Source organism: Peromyscus californicus, unplaced genomic scaffold (assembly GCF_007827085.1).
Source record: "Peromyscus californicus insignis strain IS unplaced genomic scaffold, ASM782708v3 Scaffold_17__1_contigs__length_78620276, whole genome shotgun sequence".
Taxonomy (NCBI): Eukaryota; Metazoa; Chordata; class Mammalia; order Rodentia; family Cricetidae; genus Peromyscus; species Peromyscus californicus.
The window spans coordinates 4541037-4555798 of record NW_026294469.1 but is presented as its reverse complement, the minus strand read 5'-3'; the positions used below and the strand labels follow the sequence as shown (position 1 = coordinate 4555798).

At 44.2% G+C, this 14762-nt stretch overlaps 1 protein-coding gene across 4 annotated transcripts in view; it reads left to right on the top strand.

Moving 5' to 3' along the window:
- Znf521 (zinc finger protein 521) overlaps nucleotides 1-2476 on the top strand; it is a 296890-nt gene extending 294414 nt beyond the window's left edge. For all 4 annotated transcript variants that reach the window (XM_052741578.1, XM_052741577.1, XM_052741575.1 and 1 more), the window contains one exon: nucleotides 1670-2476. In XM_052741578.1, coding sequence (XP_052597538.1) covers nucleotides 1670-1699 — 30 coding nt within the window. In that variant the 3' untranslated portion in view covers nucleotides 1700-2476. The remainder of the gene's footprint in view (nucleotides 1-1669) is intronic.
- Nucleotides 2477-14762: the final 12286 nt, after the last annotated feature.

The window sequence follows — 14762 nt, the reverse complement described above, 5'->3', positions numbered from 1 at the left end:
ACAAGTGGCTGGCCAGCCATCCTCAGGGATGATAAAGGCAGCAGAGATCTCGAAAAAAAGTGTTCGGTTTCAGATACTCGTTTAGCTCCTTTTCACCTGTAAGGCCACATCTGAACATTTTTTAGTGATGTTTAAAAATTCCTCATAATACTGCCCAAAGTGTCTCTCATCTGTAGCTACACACAGTACTCTTGCTTCAGAACCCTCTGGAAGATCATAGCCAGTCAGACAAAGACCTGCATGCACGCTCTTGCTTTATTGCCTTCACCGTGGCAAGGTCCTGGAGTCACCTCAGTGAAAACATCAGCTGGGTGCCCCTGACGCTGCACAGCCTCCCCTGCTGCTGAGGCAGGCCTAGGAAAGTCCATGGCATTTCTGGGTTCCTTTCCGTTCCTTTTGGTCATATCACTGAACTGCCATGTGCCTTTCTTCTTTAGACCGAGAGAACGATGATGAGCTCAAGGCAGGAACCATTCTTCTTCCCATATCCCATATCCAGGTCAGGTCCTCTCTCCTGAGTGCTGTGAGCTGTGTCTGGTGCTGATATCAGCATTCCACAGGTTCTCATGAAGGTGGGAACACATGAAGGCCCAGCAGAATTACCAGCAGAAGGCCACAAGGCGAGCCTATAAAGACAAGGGCACCACGAGCCGCACAGAGGGCTTTGGGAAGTCAGAGAACGGAAATGTGCTTTAAGCTTAAGGGGAGGCAGGAAGTAGTCCTGTATCAAGCTAGGCTTCAGAATTCTGATCAGAAGGAGTGAGTGGAGTGTGAATGATCTGGGCAGAACTGCTTGGGGAAGTCAGAGAGGAGAGCTCAGGCAGCCTGCAAGGCTCAGTCTCCATTCAAAACCTGGAGGCCTTCAGCCAACCTCTGTAGAAACTAGACCTTCCTTAGCACCATGCTTGGAGCTGGAGAATGGCAACACATTTTGGCTCCTCCAGGCCTGTATGTTGGGCCTCGGTTGGACAGCTGTCCCAGTTGCCCCATCAAAATTTGGAAAGAAGTTATCTAATCAATGAAAGGACACATAGTATGCCTAGTGTGAGGAGTATCAAACTGTCTAATGCTGCCCAGGAGCCTTGGGAGAAACACTAACACCCAGGGCAGGGGAGTTAAAGCAAGCTGCTGGGATCTCCTACATAGCCACAGCATGGCCACAGGTCCAACTCCACCTTCACAAGGTGCTTCCTAACCAACAGTCATCGGCTGTTAGCTCTATTCTTCAATATCCACATTTGAGGTTGGCTAGAGCCTCGACTGTCAACATTCACCGTCTAAGAGAGATTAGAACAAAGCATGTTTCAAAAACAGGCATGATATGCAGATCAAGAAACTGTTATAACAGTGGTACCCTGGACATTGAACATGGGTTGTGTTTTGATCAGTAGAGGTGGTACAGGGTGGGAGAGTATTTGGAGGAGGCATGGTAGACAGAGAAAAGGTAGGGTACTTCCAACACCTCCCCTCACAGAGCATCCTGACTCTGCCTCTTCCACCCAGACAGTTCAGCCTATGTGAACCTCCCTGGTCCAGCATGGAATCAACGCATCCATCCATCCCTGTCCTGAAACATGACAGTTCACGTCATTGGGTACCTAATGTATCTATGCTCATTCCAATGGGAAGAATATCACTGAAGCTTTCTCCCTCTTTTTTTTCTCTACAGAATCATACGATGACCCAACACAGCAGTTAGTTCAAGTACAGCCTCTCAAGGAGAAGGACTTTTGTGGCACAAAAAGGGAACATGTTTTACTCTTTGCACGAAACTTACATTGTTAATGTATATTCTTCAGAAGCATTGTATTGTATCATACAACTTGTATTATCAAAACTGTTGGATGTTCATGTGTTGGAACTTTTGAGCACCAGATAGACTCCTTGTATATAAAGTGTTGCACATGTATTATGTCATCGATGCTAAAATGGTCTTATAAAGACGAGTGGACTTGGGCCCTATTCAGGCAAGATTTTCAAAGTGAACAAAATGGCTTAAGAGAAAATGTTTTCAAGGAAGACAGAACTTAAAAGAACTGTTATCGTGTGACTATGGTTGGACTTCCTTTTATTTACACTTAAGCCTAGAATTTCTCTTTTGGTATATCAACGATTAAAACTCAAGACTATTTTTTATTGCTGGAAACTCTCGTGCACCGTGAAGAGACACTCTCACAGGACAGAACGCCACGTCTGGATCCAGCCCGTATATATTTGTAAGCCTTGCAGTGTGACAGGCAGTCTCGTCATATATGCAATAGTTGTTAGTAGACTGTCAAGGGTTTGTTTGTTTTTTTCCTGGCTACATTTGAAGCTTTGAGTGTTCAAGGTTTTCCTTAATGATTTCACACAGCCAAATTCTTGAATCAGTTGAACTAACCTGTATGTTACTGTTCTCAATGTTTACTCTGCGGTCTGAACCTGGAGATTACTGGAATTGTTTTCCAAGAGGAAATAAATTCAGTTTACCATCAGCTATGAGTGTATTTGTGTGTTTTCTTTTTCTAGTTACTCTTACCATTAAAAAAAAGAAATAAAGAAAAAGAAATCTAATTGTCTGCACCCTTGGATATGAAATCTGCACCTAAGCAGATCCCAGGCACAGCCTCAATCATATTTAACCTTTGCACACAGGGCCAAATGCAGCCGGGAGGAGATTCATCATGCTGCATGGGAAGAAATCAAACCCAGTCTACTTGCACTGTCTTAGATCCTACCAGGTCACATTGTACTTGAGGATTCTGACATCACAGATGGATGTGATGGCTGTTTTCTGCATAATTTGCAGCCCAATTCATGTCATGCTGTGCAAATCTGAACTCGTGGTGGATGGCTGCAATTTGCGCGGCTGTTTGGCTTATGTGTACTTAAGGAGCAGCATTGTTCAGAAGACAAAGCGCAGAACAGCAAGTCAGAGGCTGTTAGTTCTGGCTCTGGCGCCGACTCCCAGTGGAGTCTTCTCCAAATGGCTTCATCTCCTGGCCTGGGATCACCCGGCCAGGGAAGGTAATGGAACTTGGTCATCAGCCTTTTGACAGGCATGGGATGGCTCTCCGAGAGGCCTGTCTCCACAGCCTACCACAAAATGCTGAAGAAATAGAAGCTCCTGATTTCAGAGCTTTTGTGCAATGTTTTTAAGGAGGAGAAGAATAGCAGCATGTTCACTGGACCTTGATAGACATCATTAATCTGAATAGTATAAATTATGATACTCGTGGACCACATTCATGGAGTCATGCTTAAAACGGTTATCACACTCTGAGTCCTGTGACCTCTTTTAAACTCTGAAGATCCAAGCAAATAGCAAAAATGTTCATAGCACTTCTGGGTAAGGAAAATGCAACCTGACTGATGGACTTGTGACCCCTTGTCGCCAGGGACCTGCCTATGAAAGCTTCATCTCCAGCAGCACAAGGCACAGTCTTTGCTCCATGGTTCTCAGGCCTTAGCCTACTTGACATTCCCTGGCAGGGTTGGCTCATAACATCATGGCATGCTGGACCAGACCCCCAGAGTTTCTGATTTCATTGGGGCTCAAGTTCGTGCTTTTCTAAGAATTTCTGGGTAATGCTGGTTACAGACCACACTTGGAGAACCACTACCCTACCTCATTTACAAGTTATGGAATGATCGAAGTGTGAATAACCAAGCATATGATATTATTTATTGTGTTTCCAATAAAAGAAAACTTTTGCGAAATTTTAATATCATTCACAAACAAGTATTTTATAGTGATTAAAGTATGCACACCTGCTATAATGTTTCACATGTGTATATTTAGCTTTTTGATGCAAGAGAAACCTACACCTATACATTTCACAATGGATTGCCAGCATGCTATTTAATTAAAAAGCTCTTTCTTTCACTGGCTACATAAATAATGAAGTATGCTTATAATATGCAAGTGCATCCATAATTAAAATACTCAGCTATATTTTTTTAAAAATTAAGATCTCTAGTCCATTCAGGATTTTGCACTTAAAATGAAATAGCCACGCTTAATAATGATTTTTAAAAGCTTTAAAAATTCTGGTTGTTAATAAGAGGGTTATATTTTTCTAAAAGGAGGCTGTTGGTTTATGGAAAGCAGGGGTATGTTATCCCTGGATTAATTCCGAAGTTGCTCTTAATATTGTTGTCGCACAGAGACCTCCTAGGTTTGTGGCAAACACCGGGACTTGGAATTCTCAGGAGGGAAGAGAGGCAGAGCTGCCCATTCTGACAGTGCACATGGCTGGCCGGCCGTGTGGTGCCGCTACCTCAGCACAGGCATGGGTGGGTCAGCCTCCCCTGAGACAAAGCTGGGAAGCCAGAAGAGTTGGCCACTGTTCCTGCCACATGAATTGGTTGATTCTCCAAAGACTATAAGATACTAGCTAGTAGGCTCTTCTTCTTTGTAACCAGTCAGTCTTTGGATGATAAATGCTGAACAGTGTCCAGACAGCTCTGATAAGTTATCTTCTTTATATTTATATTCTCCCTCATAACCTAGAGCTGGAATGCTACTTAAAGATAATATAAACACCAGTGTTGCATTATTTTTCTGTAGCTGTGATCAAATACCAATATAAAGACCTAAGAGGAGCAACGGATTCAAGCTCATGTTTCAGAGGACTTGGTCCGTGCCAGTTTGGTTTCATGTGCTTAGAGAGGACATTATTATGGCTGGAATGAGTGGTAGAGGAGAGCTCTACACTTCCTGACCAACCAGGAAACAGAATGAGACAAGAAGTGGCCAGGGATAATATGCTTCCAAGAACCTGCCTCCAGTGACCTGCTTCCTCAAGTCGGTCCTACTTCCAAAGTTTCCAGAACCTCCCAAAATAACACCATTAGCTAAGGACCAAGCATTCAAATCCTGAGCCTGTGGGGGACTGTGCATATTCCGGAACAGCTAGCATTGTGTAACATCTGAGGGGAGAAGGCAGACGAAAGCAGTTGCCCTGCATATGCCTCGAGTTTGCTTTTGAGGACATTTTAGCGTTGACTTGGAGATTCCTGGTAGTAAAGGGGAGAAAATAACCTGAACAGAAGGAATCTATCCCTTTCTCGAGAGAAAATGTTTTCCTAGTACTTAATTCCAGAAGAGATTTTTCAAAAACCTTATATCTGTGTAGGCAGCCAAGATAATGGCCCTGTCTGTGACCATTTGTGTAGAAGAAGGCTGCTGTGTATATGAGAAGCCAGGGATGTGCCTGCTCAGCCTGTGATCCACAAGACAGGTACCAGAGCAAGGCATGACCTGGCCCAGTGTCAGTCATTGCAAGGTTAAGAAGCCGCTTTAGTGGAGAGTAGCATGTGATTCCCACCCACAGGGTCTACACTTGCTTTGTCTTGGGAATCACAGGGGACCGTAAAACAAATTTATTGTTGGAGTCCCATCCCATAGCTACTGACTTCACTGGCCTAGATTACAAGCTGGGCATCAGAAGGTTTGGGTTGACTCCAAGAGTCAAGTAAAAAACCACTGTATGCAGCTCACAACCTCAGGGGAGTGTGTTGAACTCCAGACTAGAGCTGCGACAGCAGCGTGCAGGGAGTAGGGAAGTGGAATGGGGCTTGAGTGCCCTTCCCTCACTGTCACTGTCTACAATGGGGCATCTTAGCAGTTATTTTAACCCTAAAGTAGCAGAGTAACTAGGTGACACAGAAGGTAAGTAGAGGAGAAAGGACCCAGGAGTCCATCATCCTTACATTGGTCCAGGGATTACTAATTTGGCCAGTGAGATCTTATCCCATGAGATACCGGACAGCCTGAAGAATCCTGTCCAGCTTAGGGAGATAGGTTTCCGGCATTAGATAGCTCATGTCTCGGGAGTCCCCAGCAGTCCAGGTGGTTGTGTGCTGTGTTCCAATCTCCAAATGATGGCAATCCATTCTGCTTCTTGTCATTCAAACTATTATCCCCCACTGTGTGGACCATTTCAGATACACTGCAGGCCAGGCCTCTCCTCAGGTTGCCAACTTTGACCTCTGCTATCGACTAACTTTTCTAAAAACTCCTTTTAGATGATGATGTAAGTTTTACATGCTAAGGTTCATATTGTGCTGTTGTTAATTAATATTACATGGAAACTTGAAGTTGCTGTGTGACCTTCATCTTCATCACACATGAGGCCGGCCTGTATTCCCCCAAATGTGTGTTCTTTCTAGCCTGCCTCTATCCCTGGCAAGTGAGATTTCAAATAATGAACAATAAAAACAGACATTAATAATCTCCGATGCAACTCAGATCTACTGTCTTCTACATTGCTATTGGAAACCAATTTATTAATCTTTGGAAATCATACAAATGGCTGATAGGGTAGAAATTCTGCCTTGATAATTGGCAAATACAGCCAGCATGTCAGCCCAGATAGACTGCCATGACACGATCAGCTAATTACTCTAAGCACGGCTTCTCAGAGCAGTTCTGAGTCTGTTTAGAAACTTGACCAAGGAATCCAGGGACCCCTCAACTTCCACTCCATAGAGCATGGCAGCCTTGACTGTGTGTCTGTTTGTGCCTGTTGGGCACAACACAGCAGAACCCTTGAGAAAGGAAGTTTAGAAATCCAGCTCCCATTACAGAACACCTGCAAACCCTCCTCCAGTTAGCATTGCAGCCCAAAGCCTCTTACCTCCTCCCTCTCCAGGAGGAAGTTTCCACTAAAGGCACTAAAAACATGAGTTCAAGGAAGAGGGATGAGCCTGGATAAAAAGGACCCAGCAGGAGTCTCTGGCAGAGTCCACAGCTCAGGTCTGGTAAGCACTGTGTTTCTGGGTGAGAGCCTTAGAGGCAGGAGTAGCCGGGACCACCTCTCCAGATTCCTCTGTAATGAAGTCAGCTGTCAACTCCTTTGGGGGAAAAACACAGAGCCCCTTTATTTCCAAGCAGGTGTTGCAGCATATTAAAGGTTGCATTCCATCTTGCGCTCACATCCTGAATGAGCCAGTTTGCAGGCAAGCTCAGTTCTTTCTGCAAAGAGAGAAACTTGGCAATGATGGAGGCTGAATACTTAAATGGCAATCAACTTCTGGCTCATATCAATTAATTCCTTCATGGACTTCTGCCTAAGTATAGCATCTTGAATTCCCAGCTGTGGAAGCCATGAAAAACAGCCCAAGCAACACATGCCACCATCTCAGAAAGGGCACACCAGTGAAAGAACAGGATGGTGGACAGGCCACCTCTGACTATGAATGCTGATGTGGGGCTCTTGTCTTTATCACCTGGGTTGTACAGAGCAGGGCATATACCCATTCCTCTGGATGGGATGTACATCTAGAAAACTTCTAGTAAGTTTGTGTAAAAGCTCTCTGAAGGTCATCACCTTCTTTTGGCTCTGAAATGTGCAGATTCAATCAGATTGGGGATTCAGAAGGCAGTGGAAAATGTCTCCTCACTTAGGAACCAGAAAAGCCTATTGAAAATGGTTTTCATCTCAAGGAACCCACCACAGACACCTATGTATCTCTGTTATGTGATGAAGGAGCACTTTGATCAGGAGCTGCCACAGGCTGAGGTGAGTGTGCCCTAGGGAAGCTGGCAATTCTTCACTTCATCTGGCACCTGCAGACAGTGCAATTCAGAGCACGCCATCTACATGGGGAATGGAAATGTTCCGATGTGTCATAGCTCAGGTAAGCTCTCCAGAACTAATGATCAAATGGTGTGACTAGCTCCGAGATGCAAGCAATGGGAGTCAAGGTCACCTAGCAGCCTGATTTGGCTCTTCATCCTCCCCTAGCCGATGAAGTATCACTGACTCTCGGCTCTCCTTTCCCAAATCAGAAGAAGAATAGCATTCCCTCCCTCAGAAGGCCAAACTTTTGATTTTCTGAGAGTCACATCCTGTCACAGGTGGGAGCCTTCTGACCTATTTAAGCATCATGGAGTTAGGAGGAGATGGCACATTTGGTAAAGTGCTTACCTTGCAAGTACATGCATTTGAATTTGATCTCCAGAACTGAAGAAGCCACATGTAATGGCACACACTTGTAATACTACAGCCACGGAAGTGGAGACAGGAGAAATCCCCAAAGATCTCTGGCTAGCAAACAGCCTAATTGGTGATTTCAAGGCCAGTGGGAGACTCCTTTTAAAAAACAAGGTGGATGGCACCTGAGAAGCAATGCCTGACCCCTGAGTTCCTGTGCACATGCACGTGTGTACACATAAATGCACACATACACATAAGAAAGTTTAGAAAAAGATAAACACAAGGACTACTTAAATTAATTTAAGTTGAATTATAAAATTTAGTTCCTTTCTCTCACTATAAGAAATCTCAAGTGCTCAGTTGTCAAAATGTATTTATAGCTCCTACATGCAACCATGTCCTGTTGACAGTCCAATCCAATCCTCCCCACCTTCAAATCCCTTCAGTATATGAAAGGTCTCTTCACCTAGGTCACTCTCTGTCTCAGGGTCTTCCTCGTATATCTTCAGCTTTCGTTCTGTATTCAATGTATATTGAGTGTGTGTGTGTGTGTGTGTGTGTGTGTGTGTGTGTGTGTGTGTGTGTGTATTCACCTTGGAACAGCCTCCTAGGACTTTTTTTTCCTCTTGATTTTCTTCCAAATTTCTCAGTTTGTGGTCTGTTTCCACATCCTCCACTTCCTGGCTGCTGCCTCTCCTGCAGGCTGATGCCCTTCAGTCTATCAATATCCTTTTACTGAAAATGTGTTTTCCAAGGTCATCTGTAATGGCCTCAGCAGCTGGTCATTCTTCGTCGTTTTGTTTATAAGTTAGTAGTTCTCCTGCCCCAGTCCTCCTGCCCAGGCTCGCACATGCTTGCTACTCCTCCTTGTGTGGAGTCTTTCATACCCATTATCTCTTCATTTCCTGGCTTCTAGCCTTCCTCTAATCCATCCTGTATATGGCCATCATGTTAATTTGCATAAAACATATTTTACATAATTTTCTCATTCAGCAAGTACCTGTGGCTCCCAAAGTCGTATAATGAAAAGGAAAAGATGAAACTGAAACTCTCTCTGCCACTTACCAGTTACATGCACCAACCAAACCCTCCCCTTTCTGGCATGATGTCTCCTGTCTTTAATTGAAGGATAGGTATTGCAAAGTATTGTAGGATTTTTTCCAGTCTTTTACCAATGGCTAGAAATACCGGAAACATAGTAGCTGCTCAGTCTAATAAAGCGATTGTGTTATATACTAGACATTCAATTGCTCCAGACCCTCTTTAGGCCTGTCCTACGGTGCCCTATCTACACTGAACCTCCAATTCCTCTCAATTCCCCTTGTCTCTCATTTGTAATCTCTCCTAAATGAGAACCTTAAGTAACAGTTTATCTTCCACAAGAAGTTGAATATCCTTTGACTGTCTAGCCTAACTTACTGGGTGGGTTACTTTTCTGTTGCTGTGGTGAAACACCACAGCCAAGACAATGTTCAAAAGGAAGAGTTTGTTTGGGCTTACAGTACCAGAGGGAGAGTCCATAATGGTGGGGGAGGCATGGCAGCAGGCAGCCAGAGCAGGAAACAGATCACAGCTCCAACCACAGTATGAAGCAGAGAGTGCGAACTGGAAGTGAGGCTTGCCTATGAATTCCCGACGTCCATCCCTCAGTGACATACTTCCTCCAACAAGTCTGCACCTCCCCTCCCCTGCATTCCCCAAACAGGAACACCAGCGGGGGACCAAGTGTTCAGATGTCTGCTGTATGGGGCATATTTCTCTTTCAAACTGCCATATTTACTCTACTCAACTTCCCAGCCTGATAGTTCATCCAGCTTCAACCTGCTTCAATTCTTTGCAGAGGGAGTTCACTTCTGTTCCACCTATCCACCCCTGCTCTTTGCACACTCTTCATCCTCCCTTTATCTCATCCTGCCCTGTTTTCTGGACCCAAATTAACTCTCTCTTCCTCCAGGAAACCCTGCTAAGCTGTCCCATTATTTCACTTCTCCAAATGCTGATTGGACTTAAAATCTGGCTTGGCAATTCCAAATGTCCTTGGAAGCTAGAAATCCAGCTTTTTCTCCCTACCTAGATTGTTTCTCTCTCAAGGATGAAGACTATCTCTCTGTATGTGCCTTTTCCTCTCACTTTTTGTCTGTGTGATTGTTTGGTTTGGATCATCAGGATCTCATGTACCCCAGGCCACCCCAGAACTTGATACATAATTGAGGATGACCTTGACTTCTGAGCTTCTGCCTCCTGAATACTGAAATCACAAGCATGCCACTGTGACTCTTCTGTGTGATGCTGAAGATCAGTATTAGAGCCTGTGCACACTAGATAGACACTCTACCAACTCACTACATCTCAACCCTCCCTCTTTGTGTTTTACCCACTTTTAGTGTTTCCACCTCATACAAGTTCAATAAAACATCTACTGATGAATACGTATCTTAGCTATTATTTTCAATTCACTGATGTTCAGCACACATGGGCTAAGTGCCTCTTGGGTCCAGGTCCAACTGATAGAGAGGTACTTATCTATCCTCTGCCGAGTACCAAAGACAGAAACTCACAGCTACAGAGGCTCCTTGACTTGCAGTAGCTGTATATGCTGATGACTGATTAGAAATAAAAACGTAAGTGTGTTTTTACCCTAGTAATCACATGGCCATGACTAGGACCTCTGCCCAGCGCTATGAGATGGATCAGAACCTATTCCAATAGTCATAGAGAAGATCAAAGTTCAAAATTCACAGATCACTTTTGCATCAGCTTCAAGTTAAAAAATCATTAAGTTGAGCCATGGTAAGTCAGGCATCCTAAGGACAGTTACCTGGAAACTCAGTTTCTCTCATTCTCTGGGGCTGCTACTAGCCCCTGACCTCTTGAACCATGTGAGGAAGGCATCTGAGTCAGCACAGATAATTAGTCCCAAGATCATGGAGCAGCATTTCCAAAATGCCTCCATCTTTGGTCCACTCGACACCAATGATTTCATCCAATTTAGTACCAAAATTCTGCAATGATGCCTCTGTGGTCAGCACCTGGCTGTAGGACAGACAATAAACTAGATGCGGTCCACAGCAGATGGAACACTGTTCCTTCTATCGCCAGTTCCCATTGTGGTAGACAGGATCACCCTGCCCATATTCAACATTCAGCACAAAGATTAAAACAGCATTCAAAACGGAATCTGAACAAGTGCTGGATACATATGTAAATCCAAGCGTTAGCCCCTTCCTTTCTCAAAGCAACAAAGATGTTGACTGTGATTGCAGATAATAAGAGCTTTCCTTCTGATGAAATGAGCCTATACTGAGCAGAGCACACAGTATATTCCCATGACAAATATATTTACACTCAACTCAGAACATGGAGAGAAAAGAAAATGTCAATAGTTGACAGCTTCTTGGCCTATGGGGTGTAATCCAGGAGCATAATAAATTCATTTAAGCTCGGTGTTGAATAAATGCATGTTAGGGCCGTGCATTTTTTTGGCCTTTCCCTCGACACATTGTTTGAATACAATGTCACGTTCCTCTTCATGTTACTGAGTCCTCAGGCTGCTGTCAGCAGAGACATGGACCAAGCTAATCTTTTGGGTCAAATCTGCAGTAATTTCCCCCAAAGATGGGAAAAAGAAAGGGGTGCCATGAAAGAAAATACTTTATTGCTAAATGTTGGTGGATGACTATTTCATGTTTGGAAGACACACCTCAAGATCACTGGCTCCTGGGAGACTGTGGAGTCCAGAAGCAGATGTATGGTCACAGAAGACCTTAATCATGCTGATAAATGGATAATCAGAGTCAAGGGAATATAAACCACATAAAAGAACACCTCGGTTTAGAAGCTAAATATGTACTTCTCCCCATTAGTATATTCATCTCATACAAATTGGATTCGAAGATAATGCTCTTCCTTGGCAGATCTCACAAGCTATCAGACATTTCAGGCTTTGTGTGTAAAAGCATGACATATTGGTTAAGACTCAAAATAGCATGTTGCCGGTAGAGTGCAAGTGTATAAGAAATACTACACCCTACTGTTTTTGTAAGCACTGAGTTCCATTGAGTTGAGACAGATGGTAGCAGGCAAAGATGCAATCTTATCATCAAAAGCTAAAATATGTCAAAAATATGTTAGCAAGCAAAATAGAGCACATCGCTTGCTTCGCATGTCGCGACAGTTTGCAAAACATGTTAGGGTAGTGAAGCTCTGGTTGTGTAAATAGAGGAACAGTAAGCACAGTGGCAGCGAGTGGCATGAGAGCCTGTGCATTACCTGTCCCTTCTGTGTAGTTTGGGTACCAGAGACAAACACAGAACTACAAGGAGCCCCAGAAAAACATCAGGAGGTGGCCAGTATCACCCATGAGGATCTGATTTCCTTTCATGAGCAATGAGTTTCTCTGTGCTGGATAAGCTGTTTAACTAAATTACAGAAGGCATTCCAGCTTCCCAGAGGGAACTGTAAGGATTCCGCTGAGAATCATCATGCCAGTTAGCTCAAGAAAGAAGAGGTGGGTGTCACTGTAAGACAAGATGTACCCAAGGCTTTCTGTATACACCAGTCTCAGCTCAAGGAGCTTCCTCTGACCACAGGCCTTCTGATTGTCTGGCCTCACTGATTTCTTTCTCCTAATTAGGGTGGTAAGGAGTGCAGGCTATGTTAATCATGTTAGGGAGTGGGAACTGGAGTCACTGAGTTTTGAGCATCTGCTGTGGACCAGATTGTGATTTGCTGGCATCAACTGAGAAACTCACTTAGGTACCACAATTGTGTTGACTGTCCAGTATGAGTTCCTCCATCTTCTGCAGCCAGGAAATGCTGGAGCGGGAAAGAGACACAATCAGTGGACTTTCCACATGACTCAGCAGCATCACCTCTGGCAGTGCTCTGGACCTGTGCTCTGCACACTCCACATGACTCAGCAGCATCACCTCTGGCAGTGCTCTGGACTTGTGCTCTGCACACTCCACACGCCCAGCTCTGCTTCTTGGTTGCTGTCAGGATCTGTGGGAGAAAGCCTGGAGGACACTGCTCTTTGGAAATAGTTTGATCAGCTACATGAGCCAAGGATAAGGCAATGATGGGAATCTGCATTGCTCCTGAAGAGGCCCCAAATGGGAGTAGGCCCAAAACTGTGGAAGGGACCAGAGTAGGCAGTATCCTCAGTGGTACAGCTACCAAGTGAGACTAGCATCTACCAAATATTTGTTTTTCTTGTTTTGTTCACCACTTTCTTTTTTCTGTGTTTCCATCTCTTCACTTTTCAGGTGAAGAGATGGAACTGTGTACTATGTACTGTGTACTATGGCGCCTAGTGACTTCACACTCACTGTGTAGCTCACACTAGCTGTGAATTTCCTAGAGTGGTCATCTTGCCTCAGCCTCCAGGGTGCTGGGATTATCCCTGGATACAGTCAAAAGATCTGATGTGATCTTTGGGTTTGGTTTAGTGTGATGCAGGAAGGTATGCTTGCTGTTGAGAGCTGAGAAAACTAAACTTCACCCTTAACAAAATTTCAAGTCAAGATGTAGTGTAGCAGGATTTCTTTGACTGTTAACACTCAAACCATGACACAGAGACTTTATTATTAATTATGAATGCTTGACCTTAGCTTAGGTTTGTTTCTAGCTAGCTTTATTTTAACTTAAATTAACCCATTTCTATTAATCTATGTGCCGCCCCGAGGCTCGTGTGTCTCATCTATGTATCATCCATCCTGCTTTCCTGCTTCCTCCCTGTCTGGCTGGCTGGTCCCTGGCAGGCTAGCTGACTCTCCTTTTTTCCTGCCCACAACCCCCCCATCCCTCTTCTGGCTAGCTATTGGACGTTTAGCTTTTTATTTGCCCATTCAGGTGCCTTAGGCAGGCAAGTTGAAACAGCAACACATCTTTACATAGTTAAACAAATTCAGCATAAACAAATGTAACACATCTTTACATAATTAGACAAATATTCTATTCCACAACAGTGTAGCACTCGCTACGGCTTGTGTGGGAGAAGATTCTTCATGGAGAATTTAACCAGGGCACCAGTCCTGTCTCTGGTCTTAAGCATGAATGAAACATACACATCTAGAATCTGGAGAATATGGGATCGAATGGTGACTCAACCCCACAGCCCAGGGCACTCCAGGAAACACTCCTGAGAAAGGGCCTAGAGACTGGAGACAGAAGAATAGCTCATGCTACTAAAAGGGATGTGCAGCACCCCCTGCCAGGGTGTCACAATTACTCCCCACCTCCCCTCTCCTCCATCCTTTCCATCTCCATTTCTCTTCAGTCCATCAAAATCAAGTTCTTCCAAGGACTTATGGATGGTATGAGAATGTGATTTTTTGTTGCTTTGATTTTTACAGAGACTCAATCCCAAGAGGCTTCACAAAGTGACTTTTGTATAATGATTTCTCTTGGAACTTTGAGAAATTCTGGTGCTAAATATTAAAATAATAAACATTGAATACAAACTACCTGTGTGTCTCCCTCAATCCACACAACCATCACCTGATATCAGAATGGGAAAGGAATTTTGCCAGGATCTTAAAGGGAAGATAAGGTATGACTCAAAGATTATATGATATAAATGAGAAAAAAATTGTTTTTATGGGCCACATATTTTATTTATCACTTAAAACTTGGTGAGATGGCTCTGTGGGTACTTCCTGCTGAGCCTGAGGACCTGAGTTCAATCCCTAGGCCTCCCATGGTAGGAGAGAACAGACCCCTGAAATTGTCCTCTGACTTCCACTCAAGTGCTGTGTGCATGTGAGCATGTGCACACACACACACACACACACACACACACACACACACACACACACACACACGCACACCCACCACTACCAC